General features: G+C 39.9%; 1 protein-coding gene across 1 annotated transcript in view; it reads right to left on the bottom strand.

The window, feature by feature from the left end:
- Nucleotides 1–6,147: 6,147 nt before the first annotated feature.
- The window catches only part of LOC306965839 (transcription initiation factor TFIID subunit 4-like), a 38,458-nt gene continuing 26,356 nt past the window's right edge, over nt 6,148–18,249 (bottom strand). The window contains exon 16 of the mRNA XM_079560406.1: nt 6,148–6,641. Within this exon, the coding sequence (XP_079416532.1) occupies nt 6,483–6,641 (159 nt within the window). The 3' untranslated portion in view covers nt 6,148–6,482. The remainder of the gene's footprint in view (nt 6,642–18,249) is intronic.

Genomic DNA, 18,249 nt, shown 5'->3' with positions numbered 1-18,249 from the left:
CAATACCAGAAACTGATACCATTTGACCTTGCGGCTCCTACAGGACGCAGCTCTTCACTGAGGAGAGAAAATAGCAACAAACTGGAGAATAGTTTAGTGTAAATCCAATATTCCACATAGAGATGATTTTATTACAGACGACACTCCCTAAATCAGAGTCTGTGCTGGATTTAACCAGAGCTAAATGTTGTGGAGTCTGCAGTGTTTACAAGATACAGGCTAATGTTGTTAGCCGCTAACTCGCGGCTAACAGTTCTGGCGATTCTTACGCCGTTTTATGCCCAGGGGCTTATTCATCTGAAAATCTAACCCAGCGACTAAAAAGTCCTCAGAAAATCCCAAGTAAGCAGATACAGCATGTCCATGAGCTAAAATGAGCTGCAGCAAAACAATCACAATGCTGTAGCTCCTGGATAAGTTACTATAAACACACGAGAAAATCCACACGGAGCTGAAGTAAAGGAGAAAAGAGACCCTTTATCTGCAGTAATAAGTAACATCTCAATACTATTGTTAAATAAAAATAAATTAATCAATAAAGCACAAGCATTGAGGAGCTTTTGGACATGAGCTGTTCTGTCTGTGTCGCCTACTTTACTTAAGGAAATGTAAATGAGTAAATTAACTAATTACAAACCAATCTGCTGTGAAAAAGTCTGTTGAAGAAAAAGCCTTGTACTTGTATCGGCAAGTACTTAAATCAAAGTACTCGTATCGGTTTTAGAAAAAGTGGTATCGGTGCATCTCTACTTATAACCCAGTACAATGTAATCAAAAGGGGAACATCACCGATTTCCTTCATAATGTTTTGATCTACTGTTAGTTATTTCACTGATATAACATGGCAACAGTTTAAAATTGTTTGCCTCTATCTATGTCATTTCCTGTCAGTGTCCAATCAGGAAGTGAAACTATAAACAATAGTCAAACTAAAGAACGCTGGGTCAAACTTTTATCAAAAATCTTAAATATAACGGTGTTAACTGTGTTTTAGTGAAAATGGCGTCTGGCGTGTCATATGCACTTTGACTCATGGTCGTAATGTTGTGGAGAGACATGTTCAGCATCTGCTTCCTGGTTTTCTCTCGACTTTTATAACGGAGCGAAGGGCAGACGGCGGGTAATTTAAGACTTTTATAAAACTTTTTGGAAATTGTATTTAATGTAATGTTTTTTTTTTTTCATTTGTACAGATGGATTCATAAAAATACAAATCTCACTTTGGTGTTTTGGTCTCATTACCTTTTTCAGCAGATTTTACTTCAGGATTCAGTTTGTTCACGTTTTACATGAAAACATATTTAATTATTTTTTTCTATGTTACTTAAAAGGTGAAAAATAAACCGATAGAGATAGAGATTGAAATTTTGCTTTGCTAATACAGAGTATACATACGAGTCAAACCCACCTTTTCTCCGGTTCGGCTTTACCCAAATCTTTCTCAACTGGAGTCTACAGCCTATAGCCTCACTTGAAAGCTAAGGCCTACTAAACTGATGCAAATGGACCTTTTTCTTTGCGTTGTTGCCATGTTGTCATCACTTTTTCTTTTTTCACTTTTTGTTGAGTTTATCACTTTATTTTTTTTTTCACTTTTTCATCAAATTTTTTCATTAAATGTTTTCACTAAATTTGTGCATCTTGTTCATCACATTTTTCACTTTTTCACAAACTTTTTGCCACTTTTTCCCACCTAATTTTTTCACTTTATCAAAATTTTTCATACATTTTTTTCACTTTGTCATTACTTTTTCATCACTTTTTTCACTTTCACAAAATTTTTGCCTCTTTTTCCACCAAATTTTTTCACTTTTGAATTTGTTCATTATTTTTTCACCAAATTTGTGCATCTTTTTCATCACTTTTTCATCACAATTTTAACTTTTTCCCATCACATTTTTTCACTTTCATAATTTATCACATTTTTTCATACATTTTTTTTTCTCACTTTTTCATCAAATTTTTGCATCTTTTTTATAATTTTTTCACCACATTTTTGCATCTAATTTTTTCACTTTATCAAATTTTTGTCACTTTTTTTCCACTTCATTACTTTTTCCATAAATTTTTCATCAGATATTTTCACTTTTTCATATTTTTTTTGTTTTCGATGACATGACACATGAATCCTCAGAGAAACCCAGGGTCAACCTTATCACCGATCCAGACGCTCCATGTCTGGGTTTGTCGACCCGGGTCAGAGGAACTAACCCAGGACAAGTTCATCCAGCTTCGTAGTCCAGCCCTCAGCGAACACTTAAAAAACTTAAAAAACCACCGGACAAAAGCTGCGACACCAAAACTACATCTTTATCAATTTCTTTATTTCATTTTTTTGCAAAGGTACAAACAACTGTAAAATTGCATTGCCTGAAATGGTTTTTAATACAGAACATAGGAAATATAAATACTCGCAAAAATCGTGTCCGTTTTTTTTATTCCGACGGGTGGTAGTTGTTTTTTTGTTTTTTTAATTGTACATTTTAACACTACAGCTTCCAGATCCACTGAGACCTATATACTATTATCATTATTATTTTACAAACCAATGCCCGGAGTAGGGAAAAGACATTTAAAGCGTTAAAAACCTTCAAATCCTTTTTTTTTTTTTTACACACGCTTCTTTCTTTCTTTCGTGGGGGGAGAAAAAAATAACTTCTAAAAAAAAAAAAAAAAAACAGCTTGTCAACAGCAAACCAGGAAGCTAAACTGCATAACTCTACCGGGATGAGAAGTGGAGTCGACTGTCAGACGTACAGGGTTCGAGCTACAGCGAGAAAACGGTTTGTGGAAAGAGTGAAGAACGTTTGAGACGGAAAGAGCGGAAAGTGGTGGAGGAGAACCAGCTCCAAATGTCGGCGAACAGGAGACAGAAAGTGAAAGAAAGGCGGGTTTGAAGGAAGAGTTTGTTTCATCTCTTGGCGCTATAGGAACAGTAGCTAAAAATGGACACATGAGGTCGGGTACTGTGAAAAACTTTCCGATACTAGTGATTTAACGATACTTGGTTTTCGATACCGATACCTCAACAAAAAAAATGTGTCGTCTAGAACCAGAAAACAGAACAATAATGTGTAATATCTCAAATGGGTTCATCTCAAATGTCAAGAAACATGGGGAAAGATGGGGATTGTGGTGAAAATAAGGATAACATTTAGGGGGAAAAAGGAGGGGAAATGGTGGTAAAATCGGTGGAAATAGTGAAAATATTAAAAATAAAAAAGAGCAAAAATGAGGGGAAAATAAGAAAAAAAAAGTGAAAAATTTGGGGGGGGGGGGGGGTTGGGGGGGGAATGGAAATAAGGAAAAAAATGGTGGAAAAAGTCCCAATTTTTTACTATTAAAAAAAAGGGAAAAATAAGAAATAATTTGTAAAAAAATTGGGGAAAACATTGGGGATAAAATTGAAACAAGGAAAATAAAAATGGGGGGAAATGGTGGAAAATGTCTAGTATTCTAGTATTAAAAAATGAGCAAAAAATAGGGAAAAATTAGGATTTTTTTTCTTTTTTTTTTTTTTTACAAAATTGGGGGGGGGGGATTGATTGAATAAATTCCATTTGAATAAATGGAAATAGGGGGAAAACAGTGGGAAAATGGTGGAAATAGGGATAATACTAGTATTAAAAAAATTGCAAAAAAGGAAAAAAAAATTAAAAAAAACAAAATTGGGGAAAACATTAAAAAAAAAAATGGAAGTAGGGAAAAAAATGGGGGGAAGCAGAGTCAAGTCAAGTCACTTCCTTTAATGCTGTACCAGGAGCAACAGCATCAAAACTTGGATGTAAAAATATAACATTTTTTCCTTTGGATACCATACTGGTATTGTTTAATACCAGTAGCTGCACAAGACCCACGGGAAATTTCGTTCACCTCTGGTAAATCCGATCTAACACACTGTAGTGACCAAGATTTCTCCAGGATTTAAAAAAATATTTTTTACAATAAACTGAATAAAACCAGAATGACTGGACTCTTCTGCACTAAATATCCTTGGGCATATGGCAGGCTATTTAGCTTACATTAATATAAACAACTCACATAAAGTGATCTGATAAAATTTTCACACATTTCTTGACATTGGAGATGTAAACTTGCAGAACTTGCAGAGTTATTCTGTTTTCTGGTTCTATAGGGGGGGCTGAATGGGAAAAAATGGTGTCGACGTTCATCAAACTCTTCCTTCTGCATTCTCGGTTTGTAATTTGTCTTATGTACCAAACAATCCCTTAAATCAAAAACCATTGGTTCAATTTAAACCCTCTTCCGAACTATCCTACAATAACAAATCTATACAAACGTTATATTTTATACATTTCTTTCTCCAATCGTGATTCATAAAACATTCAGAGACCACTCTTCTTCCTTCGGGGAGTCCAAGAAGAGACCTCAATGGGGGGAAAAGTAAAAGTAAAGCAGACGGTGTTGAAACAAGGTTGGAAGTTTAAGCAAAGAAAGAAGACGAGACCTGAGTTGAGACAGAACTGCACTTGATGGATAAAGTAAAACACGTTCAAATGTAAGCATGATTTCATATCGGGAGAACTATTATGACCAAGGCAACAATAAGACTTCTTGAATGTGGGCTGTGACCGGAAAACGAATAGAAATGAAAAAAAAAAAGCTGTAATCTTGAAATGATGTAATGGAAACAGGTTCCAGGTAAACTCGTACAAACCCGATAATTTCATATTTTGTAGGGATTTCTGGGATTTCCGGCATATTCCACAATAAACCAATTGTTGTAACTCGTGTTGTAGTGTCAGTGTTTCCCCTACGTTTACTGGTTTGGAAGGGGGGTGACGGGTAAGTTTAAGTAACTGTAAAGCATTTTGATGATGTAGGAAATAATACTATGTTTTAGCTGCGCCGTTAGCATTTATCTCCGCTAACCCGGATGTACCGATTTTGGTAAATATTACTTTTTTAGCAGTAGGTTCAGCATTTTTGGCTAATGGGTCTGATAAATACGTCTGTTCAGTAACTCTCTGTTGAGTTTCAGAAATATTGATCGTGGTTTTAAAGAATTTTTTGTAGTTTCTCGCACATCTGCGGACCAGGAAGTAGAGCTGTGACGTCGCCATTATTCATGTTTATTAGGCAGTTCCAGTTTGTGATCTAATTGGACACATGTAATAAGTCTGTGTTCTGCTTAAAACAAGGAGCCAAAATCAGCATTTAAAGCAGTACTAAGTAACTTTTTTTTGAGAGTAAATACTACACTGACAGAAAAGACAAAGGGAGAGAGGGATATTGTATATCCAATTACACAATGGAAATAGTTTATTTGACTCAAACTTGGCTGTAAATACTGTTTATACAGTTAGCTTTGCCCGTTAGCCTGTTAGCTTCTTCTTCGTGATTCTATTATAGTGGTTTTCTGGTCAGAGACACCAGGGGGAGATGAAAGACCCCCAATCATCCCATAAACACTTGTATTAGTCCCACAGGGACTACGGAAAGGATTTATTAAGGTAAACAAGTTACTTAGTATTGATTTAAGGCCAAATTCAGGACTTTCTACTAAATCCAACAGAGCTTAACTCAACTGTTGCATTTAGCTTAGTTGGATTTTCTTATTTACAAAGAACTCACAGGATTGAAAGTTAATTTTATTGTCATCTAATCGCTTTAGTTAAACTTACTCCTGTCTCTGCCCCCGTTTCTCTGATCTTTTTTGGCTCCGCGTCAAATAAACACGACCACATGGCCGGGGTCACATAGCGCAAAACACGGACTGGCTCCGTAAAAAAAGGACTCGGGCTGGCTTGAACAGGCGTAGTAACTCATAAAACAAAATCCGGACTGGATTAGCGGAAACGGATTTGGCAAAGACGTTCCTTTTAATGATCGGCGGCCCGCCCTGCCAATATAATGATGGGGAAACACTGAGTACAAATAATTAGTTAAAATTTCAATCCATGCTCTTTTCTTCACAATTCAAACTACATTATGATGCTACACATGAGAAAAACAGATTGTTCCGATTCCTTTTAATAGTTAAAACTTTAAAACAGCTTCTATATTTACTGAGCAAGTGCTAAAGTTGGGTTAATAAGCGAATGTCTCCTGGATAAAAACAAGCGGATTTCGTTCCAGTCAGCTTTTGATAAGGAATTAAACTTTTACATTTATCATTCATAAAATCTTTCAAAAACACATTTTCGGAATGCAGTTTTTGGGGTTAAGATGTCAACAAATGCTTAATTAGCTTGAGATTATAGTTGCTTTGGTCATAATATTCCACCCACAGTATAAAAAGCACCAACGTAACGGTTTAAAAACATGATCTGAAGGTTGCTGTAGCTTCGCCGTCAAGAACGAGTTGAAGGTTGAATTCCCAAAAACATGATGAAATTGTCCAAAAATCCTAAAAGTCTTCCTATGCTGAAACTGCATGGGGCCCAGTACGTGTCCTTGCGGGACGCCGCCTTGTTTCTCCGCACGAGCCCAGCGTTCGCCTAGACTAGCGCGGGTGAGCCTCACTTGAGCAGGGCCTTGTAGAGCATTAGCGATCGTTGCGTGGTCCGTTCCTGCTCCAAACAGAAGATAAAGTCCCTGAGATTGACCCGCGTGATCCTCTGTCGCAGCTGCTGTCGGGAGCCGGCCGGAGACGAGCTGAGGCCGGAGCCGCTCGCAGACTGTGGAGAGAGAGGGGGGCGTTAGTGCGAAGAAGTACGCCTTTGTGTATGAAATGTGCTGTACAAATACACGGTTCATTCAGTCTTTAAAGGGGCTAGATGCAAGTTCGCCATTTTATACTCACTACTGCCACCTCAGGTCATACGTGTAACTGCAGCTTCCATAATAAGCTCGTGCATGACGGCACTTCGGACCCGAATTATGACCATTGTGCGTGACAGTGCAGGATTTTAGAGGCAGTTGTGGTGAACAGGTCTGAGCTCATTCTACACATTAGGACATGGCTGGAACATGTAGGGGGAGGAAAATACTTAATTTTGACATTTTTAAACTCCGTATAGTCTCTATAGTTCTCCAGTTTGGCTTTACCTAAATCTAAAAGCTTCCTGAAAAAAGTGTCAAAAAAGCCATAAAATTAGACCAAACTTAAGGAGGATTAAAATGCAACAAAAGAGACAAAAAGGCGATGAAAAAGGGCTGGGCAATAAATCGAATTAACTTCAGACTGTTTTCGAAAATGACACCAGTGGAACCAGCGACTTTCTAACGATCTCTGCTGCTTTACAAAAGCCGAGCGTTGTGTTTTCGTTGTGTGCGATGGAGCTTTCTCCACTAAAACAAAGTTTGCCCTGGTGCTGCATTTAACTCCGCCCCTTTCCCCTCGAGTCTCCATGGAGACGGTTGTCAATCACAGCTGAGCTCGAGGATGATAAAACTAAAGGCGTATTCAGAAGTTTTACTTTTGAGAGCAGACAGAGAATATTTAAAACAGAAATAACATTTTTATGGGCCTTATTGTATTATTGCTATATTATGAATCTTAACATTAATGAGGAGAACTCTGAGCAGCTTCCTTCATATGAAAGATCATCATGAAGAGATCTTTTTAAGCTTATTTCCAATAAAATCCAAAATGGGTAAAAAATAAATAAAAAGATTTTATTTTATAGAATAAAATAAATATAAATATTGGCCAGCCCTACAAGGGAGTAACAGAAAAGTGACACAAAAGTGATGGAAATGTGACGAAAAACTTTCAAAAATGTGCGACGAAAATGTAACAAAAAAGCCACAAAAGAGCAACAGAAAAGTGACAAAAAGCAAAGAAAATGAAAAAGCAATGAAGACAAAAGTCCAAAAAGTGACGACAAAGCAGCAACAACACGAGGAAAATGATCCATTTAGATGAGTTTTGTAGGTTTTAGCTTTAGCTTTAGATTTGGGTAAAGTCAAATTGGAGAAAATGCACTTGGTTAAGGTGAGGGTTAAGAGGTTAATATTCAGTCCCTCCAGGATTTCACTCGTAAGTTTTATTAATATTACGGGCTAAAATGTCAGATTTTGAGGGCCATTTTCCCTAAAAAGCTATAATAAAAAATAAAAATAAATTCTGCTTAAAACAATATAGTTTTGCATTAAAATCACACATTTTTCTTTTTACAAACATTTTGATCAAAGAGGCACTGGAGAAAGAACTAAAATAGGCATTATTTTTAAATAAATGTAACATCTATAAAGCAGCCGTGCATGTTCCTGTCCCTGGTTTACTGTTGGAAAGCTCTCTTTGTATTGTATAGATGTTTTTATTATATGTAGATTACTTTTCTTGATCAGCAGAAAGAGCGCCAGGGCTTAGTTTATTTTATTTTAATCACAATCCAATGGCTAAAGCAATTTTGGAAATGAACATAAAGGTAGTATTGCTGGGTTGCAGGTGACATCACAGCATTCTAAAGGCCTATACTATTATATAGAGGAAAAAATTGGTTTTGGAGGAAATTTTTGATCTTGTACAGAGAGATCATGGACCCAGTGACTGATATTAATGATATTTTTTTTAATTCATATATTTTCTTTTTAGCTATGACTTGTGAAAGTGTAATGCTGTTAATAGGAAAAACTGGCTCCTGGCCCCCGCTGAGTCCAATGACATCATCATATTCTCGAACCTGCAACCCAGCAATTAGGGCTGGATGATGTGGCAAAATCATTTTCTTTCCCATACTGATCAATCCATACTGATTAATCTTTATCAATGTTATTTTGTCATAATAAAAACAGAAACACGTGTTTTTTTACACAAACTTCAGCATAAAACAAAAACTAATGCTTTCCTCCTTAACGGACAAAATCTTCCATTGACTCATCCAGATTCCAAACCGAGGTGGCTGTAAACCTGACGAATATGAAGTCCCATGTTGATGAGTAATGTAATATAATGTGTAATAAAATGCTGCTAATTCCTCCAACAGGGAAAGTATATCCAATAAAAAAAAAAAACAATCTGAATTTCGTGTTCAGGGCTCCTTTGATCCCAGAGGTTTTGGTGCTGGTCTGAACCTGAAAATGGCCGCTCCTCTTTCGAATCCCGAAGGTTTAAGCCCCGGAGCTAAACTCTCACAGAGACGCTGCTGGGACAGGCCTCTCCTGCAGCGCTGCATTGCACAAACAAAATGACTGGGAGGGGTTTGTTCCCATGAACCCAGGTGTCCCGCGGCGGAAAAAGGCGAATGACAACATCACGGGGCAAGAACCAACTTAGAGATTATTCAGTAAAGACGGTATCAGATGCAGGAGTGTCGAAAGATCACGGGAAAGGGGTTCAAAAGGTCTCTGTATTTTCAAAGTGCCGGATCACATGACCCTGGAGTGTCAATCGTTTCCCTTCTTTTCCAATCTAAACTCGTGTGTTAATGTCTCTCTCCCTCTGTGCAATTGTGTAGTTCAGGGGTAGGCAACGTCAGGCCGGGGGCCAAATCCAGCCCTCCAGCACAGAATCTCTGGCCCCCAATATGATTTAGCAAAATATTATTATGCAAATAAGGGATCAAATACCTGTCAAAGTACTCTTTAACCGTGTCTTTTTATAGTGTATTTTTTACATGTCCTTGCAGAACATCCCACTTGGTCATATATAATTGAAAACAGTGATTCTCAACTGGGGGGTTGGGACTCAAAGTGGGTCGTGAGCCTACAGGGAACTTTTTTCCCCCAATATTTTCCACCTGAAACTCCACAGAAACACTGGAGTCTGTTAAAATGTATATTATTGGGTTGTTTTGATCATAATTTTAGTCTTAAAAGCAAATATGCAGCTTGTTGAATAAAAACATGCGTTGTAAATACAATATTTTATAAGATATATGACCAATCGCAGCTGTTGCAGCTTGTCATTGACTCATTGACTGTCAGCCATTTTCAAATCAGAGAGCTCCACACTGCCAGAGGTTTTTCAGGATTTTGACAGTTTTTTCAAGACCCACAGAAGAAAATGTAGGCCTAGGTCTATGTCAACACGAAACCCACCAAAAGAAAGATTAGACTCTCTTCTTTCATCGAAAAAAAAGTAATCGTCCATAAAAAAATAGGTAAAATCACCCAAAATGCTGTTTTCTGACCAAAAAGCTGAGAAAATGGAAGAGCAATGCTACCACCTAGTGACTCAATAAAAGAACTTGTAGTTCTTTTATTGAGTCACTAGGTGGCAGCATTAGGCAGCACAACTAAGATTTTAACACCAGACATGCCCAAGGCTTTGCTGCAGCTGTTCCCATTGAGAAACCCAATTGACGTCTATAGGCGTCATTGGCAGTCAATGGGTTAAGGTAATGTCGGATCTCGGAGCCGGTCCACTTTAGAAACACTGATGTAAAACATTGACATTTGCAGAAAATGGTTCTTAACTTTAGGCTACACTGGTGAGGTTCGACCCTCTATGACACAAACTTGCCGACCCCTGGTGTAGTTCATGCTCGTCCTTTTATTTTACGTCATTAATGTTACAGTGAACTTTTTTCACTGGCTTTTAAAGATGTCTCAATCCTTTCATCGAAGAGTAAAGCCGGGTCCTGCACACTTTGCAATGTGAAACGTAAGACTAAGTCTAGTGTAATGTGTAATGCCAGCCACACTACTTTGAGGTCCGTTAGATGCTTAGACTGTCTGTGCTGTAGTACACTGTATGTACCCATGTTGTATCATATGTAATGTTGTATAATTCCGCAAGCAGCTGTGAGCCCAACACAAATTTTCAATGATTTGAAAAAATTACAGAAAAAGGCAACTGACATACTATAAATGAACAAATGGTTATGGAAATAAGTATTGGGGCGGGATGGAGACATGTATTATTAGATTCTATATGAATTCAAATGATTTATGATTCCAAATGAATGGGCTTCGAGTTCACACTTCACGCAGTGTTCAGCATGGAACTAAACATCAAGAGTCACACAATCAAAATCCAGTGCATCAAACTCTCTTAAAGGAACAGGCCACTGCTTTTCCATACTGAGATATGTTCTTACCTGAGATTAGACGAGTTGATGTGTACCTGTCTGGTCTTTGTGCCCTTGGAAGAGCTTGATCGCTTCTAACTTCACCCCATTTGGAGCTATAGGAATACATTGGGAGAGGCCAAATGCCAACAACATCTTTGGTCTTTGTGCGTGCCCTCAGTCACGCACAAAGACCAGACAAGTACACATCAACTCGTCTAATCTCAGGTAAGAACATATCTCAGTATGCAAAATCGGTGGCCTGTTCCTTTAAATTAGCCGACAAAGACAACTGTCTAATACCAGTTTGTCTCAGTGCATTCAGTCCACCATCTATCTATCCCATTCAGTCAGGTTAAAGCCATCATAGTCAACGTTACCACTGGTGTGCAAAGTAAACACAAAACAAGTCTGGGCAGAGCATCAAAAAACCACCACCACACTCAGCGCTTTACAGAGACTAGATCCAAGTTGGTCATTTTATGTTCACTACTGCCACCTCAGGTCTTACACGTAACTGCAGTTTCTATATTAAGCTCGTGCATGACGGCACTTCGGACCCGAATTACCACTTTTCTGAGTGACAGTGCAGGATTTTAAAGGCAGTTGTGGTGAATAAGTCTGAGCTCATTCTACACATTAGGACATGGCTGGAAAATGTTTTAGTCTTAACATATTTAAACTCCGCATCGACCCTTTAAGTGGCCCAAAAGAGGTGCCCGACACTATTTTTTTTAAGATCCTGCAGGAACCCTGGTAAAGACAATCACCACAGCTTCCCTACATTGGGAGGGAATTGGAGTGATATCGCTTGAAAATCAGGAAGTGAAACCACTGGATATTTTGTTTCTGCTGTTTTAGATCAATAGTTCAGTTTAAGATAGTGATAGACGTGTTTGCGATTATAACCAAATAAAAAAAGTACAATCTTAATAATTTAATGCCATGGCCTATTCCCTGCTGTTAAAAGCTTCAGTCCCTTAACTTTGGGAAACACTTCAAATATTAAATTAACACTAGAAGGTTAAACCATCTTCATCTAACAAACTAATCAGATCTCCTCACGGCATCATTATAGAGCAGCCTTATGTAGTCTGTGATTTAAACTCTTTACTTTAAGGCGGTTGTTCGGCCCGAGGCTCCTGCTGCTCAGAACAACGGCCCAGTTTGTCTCTTTCATGATCGTCATTCAGAAACACGAGGCACAAGGCTTAGAAGCGAACAGTAAGTTAAAGGACACGTACAGTATCATGCAGAATAAGACTAGCCATGCTTTTGATGCTTTAAAAAAACATTTGTTATACTGTATACTTCGGTTGTTTCTTCTTTGGCTGCTGAATGAATCAACTGCAGTGATGGTAGATCATTGTCTCCTCTAATCTTCATTTGCATGTAGATTTGGCACACAATTTGTTACAACCACTAAAAACTGGACACAAATGAAAAGGGACTAAAAACAAGTGAACTTCAGTGTCTCTATTTGAAATCATTTAAATTCATTGCCTAAGGAGCAGGTCTGTGCTTTAGAAGCTCCATGAAGCTGCGCAATATGATTAAATGTTTGAATATTATAATATGGACACAATGTTAACTCACAGAGGCAGAAAGAGTTTGTAGTTTATCCTGCGAGCGCTTACCCCAGGCTCACACTGAATCCTGAACAGTTGCAGTGCAGCCTTTGCAAAGGAATCCAAAGTCATTCAAATCAATGTTGGTGGCTCACATTAGCAGCAGCTCCGATTACTGAGGCCGTACGGTGCAACATTAGAGGGCTGCCGTACTTTCGGATCAAGCCCAGGGAATCACACGCACCAAACAGGAAGTCGGGCACCAGCCAGGGAAGAGAATCCGGTGAATTTCAGAATAAAATGAGCTACTAAGCTGCGCTAACATGGCTAATGCAACACACGTGGCCACGGAGGAGCTGTCTAATCGAGATCTGCACATGCGGACAATACTTTACACCTTGGAAGAGGAAAAGTATTGCTTTATTTTGATCATGTGGATTTCTGCGGCCAGAAATCCAGAAAGGAGCAGCATGAAGTGGATTAGATGGACTTCTGACAGTGAATGTGTATTAACTTCTTCTCGTGTGAAACCTTGTACAGTCGTGGTCCTGTGAAGGCTCAGCACCGCAAACAAACAAATGTAAAACTGTACTCAATAAAAGCAGCGCGCACTCTTTGTCATCGCTGCTTCACCACTCCACAGCCGACCCCCTTTTTCCCCACTCTGAGCGACGCCCTAAGGCGACCGGTGAAAGCACAGGTGCATCATTGTCTGTACGCAAGATTCTAACATCGTCCTGAGCAACACTGTCCTTGCGCCAGGCGGAAGATCGGGCCCCAAGTGTGTTAGCCTTGAAGCCAAAGGTTGATGTTACTTCCAAATGAGTGGACTACGATAGTGAAGCATAATCTTAATGATTTAATGCCTTGGCCTATACCGTGTTGTTTAAAGCTTCAGTCCCTTAACTCTAGGAAACACTATGAGTTTAACACTAGCGGGTTAAACCATCAGCTTAAAGCATCAGCTCCTTCATCTAACAAACTAATCAGATCTCCTAACAAAGGGTAAAATATCACAAAATTCTATATTTTTTTTACAAAACACACTTCGGTTGAGGTTTATTTAACCTCTTAACCCCCACCTACACAAGCAAATATTCCCCAATTATTGTCCAGGTATCCAGGCATTACTCAAATCAAAAAACTTCCTGAAAAAAACATCAATGTAAATGAGGATGAAAAAGCAACCAAAAAGTTACAAAAAGCAGCAAAAACATGACAAAAAAGTGACGGCAACAACAAATGGATACAAGGGAGGAAAATCTTGGATCAGCTTTGTAGGTCTTAGCTTTCAAATGAGGCACTGGCCTGTAAGCTGTAAGAGCTTTTTAGATTTGGGAAAAGCCAAACTGGAAAAACCCTCTTAATCCCCCCTTTAACAAAGTGTAAAGTTTTCTTTTTTAAATCTTACTTCATTGTATTGTTATTTCACGTTAATATGTTGACCGGAAGTATTCATTACTCTACACTGGCCAATGAGAAGCTAGTTCAGTGCACAGAGCCTATTGAATACTATATATTTATTGTAACCACGTCCAAAATCATGAAATATGCTTTTCCAGGCATCGTCTTAGTCGCGTAGAGAAGTGGAATCTTCCATCTCCGCAGCTGCCTGTCCTGTCGCCGCTCTGGCTGCTCTGCCTGTGCTTTGCCCCGGGGCAGGCTCCTGTTCTGGGCCCTTCAGCTCTTCTACAGGCCCCGTCAGGCTCGACACCTCCACACCTCGCTCCAAACCTCTGCCGCGGGCCACAGCGTCGCTCTCAGCCTCTCGCTGCACGCAACAAGCAGCCTTTTGTCTCCGCAAAACCCACACACTCGCTCCAGGTTTGTACGGAGGACAGTGAGTCACATTTAAGGCCTTTTAATGCCACTTTTATCCACAAAATATTTCTAACATTCTTTTTAAATTCCATTGGACACAGGAATGACGGTAAATTTGGATATTCAAAAGTTACTTGGAGAAACTTTTGAGGAAAACATTTCAAATCTCTAACCAAAACTACAAAAGCAAAGGACCTGATCACTGAGACTTAAAACAGGACTGCATTGGTCCAATAACAGGACTAAAAGAAGACCTAAACTAGCACTAAACCAGAGCTAAACAAGATCCATGTGTGATCTCAGCTCCTCATATGAACCAGGATCAGGATTAAAGAGCCTCAACCGGAGACCTCGTCTAAAAACATGAAAAAAATAGTTCGTTATTACCTCAACATTCAAAACCGCATTACTTTTGTTGCAAGTCTTTTCACGTTTCCACCTCGAAAGAGCCGTACAAAACTGCCTTGATGTTTTGCAGCAAACCCTGAGGGCTCAGTAAAACCTCTGCTTCAGGCAAAAGACTTCTCTTAACGCACACAGAGCAAAACAAATACAAGAGCTGCTCTCTCTCCAACGCAGGTCAGGCAAGGAAACAGGAGCTCGGGCCAAATCCAGCACAATTTCAATGGTACAAAAACTGTCACAAAGTTCAACGCCTTCTCTCTCAGCACAAATTAACTCGGGTCACATAAGCCACCTTTCCACTGAACACGGAACTACTGAGCACTCCACGATATGTACTCGCGTATCGACTCTACCCAGTACATGCTTATGTTTCAACTACAGGTGCCAAGGCAAATACTCAAGGAAAGAAACAGCTAAAAGACAAACTATGATGGTAAGCAACATGCAAATGCTATGCTAACACCAGGTAAAGTTGTGCTAATAGCGGCTAAATGCTAATATCGGTAAAATCTTTCCCTTTCAGAACAGTGGTACGATGAAATATTCTCTCTCGTTCGCCAATCAAAGGCCAGCGTCTGTTCACGTCATGTTAGCCTTGGTTTTTCAGCGCTTTGGCCACAGACAGCGGTCGGTCCTAAACTTAAACCTGGTCAGACCGGTTTGGCCCTGGCCTCGGCAGGCGAAAAACTCGCCCCACCAGGTTGACCAGGCTGAGTAGTGTCTGCCTGTGGAAAAGTGGCTGTTAAGTCTCATAAAGGTGCCCAGAGATGGAGACAATTGGTGCGCTCATGTTGTCCTCGGGAACTCGGGTGAACGACCTCCTCAGTTGGGGAATTCACGTGAAGACTCGCTCAACTGGGGAAACCGACAGGAGAACTCGGGGGAAAAACGAGCTTCTCGACTTCCGCACCTGACTGCGGAAATCAGCGGATTTGTTCTTTTATCATCTATGTGAGCTTTTTTGTTAACACTGCTACTTTTTGAGTTTAGTGTGAGCTGTCGTCATCCTTATAGTACCAAACTGCGAGTGAAATGACTGACATCAATGTTAGCAAAAAGCACATTTACGTGATATTTTTTAAAACTAACAAACTAACGCTTCGTTTTTGAGATGCTAAAAACACATTTAAATGATTAGTCCAGCTAAGCTACTCAGTGATAAAAGACCATTTTTATTTGATGACATCAAAATCCCCACTTTCCCACATAAACACAAACCAACTGGGGACAATGACGTCACATCTCGGGAAAACGAGCTCCGGAGTCCACATGAACGCACCATATATTCAAAATAATGTGCTTGATGTTGGTCAGATGGAAGGACTTTCAGCCATGAGGTGAATGTGGCAGATTTGTGAATCCAATCACTTCCAAACAACGATCAGGGCGACATTTTTTGTTTGGAGATCTCTTTCCATATCTGTGTCTCTCCCACTGGGTGGTACAGGCGCTTGCTCCAACTCAGACATGACGTTCTACAATGACGTGAACAGAACCTCCTGTATATCATTGGCCCCTAAAGTGGAGCATAAACAAATGTCGCTGTTAAAAGTGCAGCCTTATTGCCCTCCATTAGTGGTTCTATCCCCCCCTCTCCCCGGTCTGTCCTCTCCGGTGTGGCCCCTTTGTGTTGGTGGGGCGTCCCGGAGCGAGCCCTGAGGACAGAGAGGGCCGGAGCTCCCATGATGCACTGCAGCCGACCCCCTGGCGCTAATATCTGCCTCGAGCGAATTTCTGGAATTGATGTATACGGGACAAGGCAGAACAATGGAGCCTTTAAAGCTTCTGGAAAAAAACAGTCCACAAACAAGGCCTGGAAGAAAAAATGTCTAATTGTAAGTCCTGCAGAAAAGAAACGCAAAAGATTCAGACATTTGTTAATTCTAGAGGAACATTCTAACAGTGGAACAATGTTTATTTAAAGGAAACAATGTGTGCAAAATGAACAAAGACATTTTACAGCTTTCTGTTATTTTTATATGAAACCATAAAGTAAGTCAGTGAAAAATTTGAAATAATTGATTAGGGGTGCAACGGATCAAAAAACTCACGGATCGGATCATTTTTTGGATCAGCAAAAGCATATTATCTCCTTCCTTTAAACATGGACCAATGACCATTCATTAAAAACAACTCTACTATTAATAATATTAAATGTATCACAGACAATTAAATAGATTATAAACCTAAACTGTGTAGTCAATGCCATTTCAATAATAGGCCTATAATGTGCTCCAACCCCACACACTCTGATCGAATCAGCTGATGTCCGGACTGGAGCGCCTGCACCCTCACCCCCATGTGCGCTGCTTCATGGAGAAGGACTTGTGTTTGGACAATGTTTTCAATCCTTCAGCGACAGCTCCAGTGTCTCCAGTCTACGTGGCGTCTTTCCCGTGGATTTCAGCGCTTTGTCTTAAAATACAGACTAGTCCGCACCCGTCACTGCCTCGTGAGAGCGGCTCCGTCCCGCATTTCTCCGGACTCTCAGAGCGTGGAGGAACAGAGTAGGTGGCGTTGACAGGGGAGACGCTGAGCGGACTCCTCCAGCGCCATAAGGATCGTTAATAAGCGTCTATCATTATCAGGGTTTTGTTTTGTGTCCTGACAACACGGGAGCCGCGCACTCTATCCAACCTCTTTCCTTCATCATTAAATGTGACAGGGAAGCCAAAACGTTCCCATGACACGGGGCGTTCAAGCTCTTCTGTTCGTCCGCCATGACCACGCTGTGTGTGGACTGAACGTGTGCACAACTTTTATTTCCCATAAATCAAATTAAAACCTCTTTTTGGTAAACCAAGCTCTACAGCAGGGGTGGGGAACCTTTTTCACATCAAGGGCCAATCAAGTTTCACAAAGTACTCCTTTGGCCTTACATACAGCGACATACATTCTGGAGGTCATACAACACTGAGGTGGGACTGATAGTCTAAGTAGAGCATCATCATTTCTATGCATGTCAGACTCACATAATGCGATGGCTGGAATTGTTTCTTTGTGTCTGATGTCAACTGGCAGTGATGATGATGCTACTCAAAGCTGGTTTTAACCAAGTTTGGGTCAGTTTAAGTTTAATGGTTTTGTATAGCCCAATATCACAACAACCAAACATTAAGGCAATAAAACAGAGCAATAAATATGACAATTAAAAGTTCAGGTGAATCCAGGCAAATATAATGTCCAATAGGAGGTAGCGACGAGCGGTTCCGATGAAGAGCCTTCATTTTATCCAAACGCATTTGTTTCAAGGTGTAATGTCGCTCGAGATTTGCCTTCTTCATCCCTGCCAGTACCTCGCCACATACTAGGCACACAGGCCTTTCACTTGGATAAAGAAGAAGCCATGAGTCCATTTCTCCTGGAAAACGCAGAATTCTAGATCCACCTTCCTTTTCTTAAAGGAACAGGCCACGGCAAAACGACCAAAGATGTTGTTAGCATTTGGCATCTCCCAATGTATTCCTATGGCTCCAAACAGGGGTGAAGTTGGAAGCCATACGCACAAAGACCAGACAGGTACGCATCAACTCGTC

Source organism: Gobius niger (assembly GCF_951799975.1).
Source record: "Gobius niger genome assembly, chromosome: 7".
Lineage (NCBI taxonomy): Eukaryota > Metazoa > Chordata > Actinopteri > Gobiiformes > Gobiidae > Gobius > Gobius niger.
The sequence above is the reverse complement of the archived record's forward strand: the minus strand, read 5'-3'. Positions and strand labels throughout refer to the sequence as shown.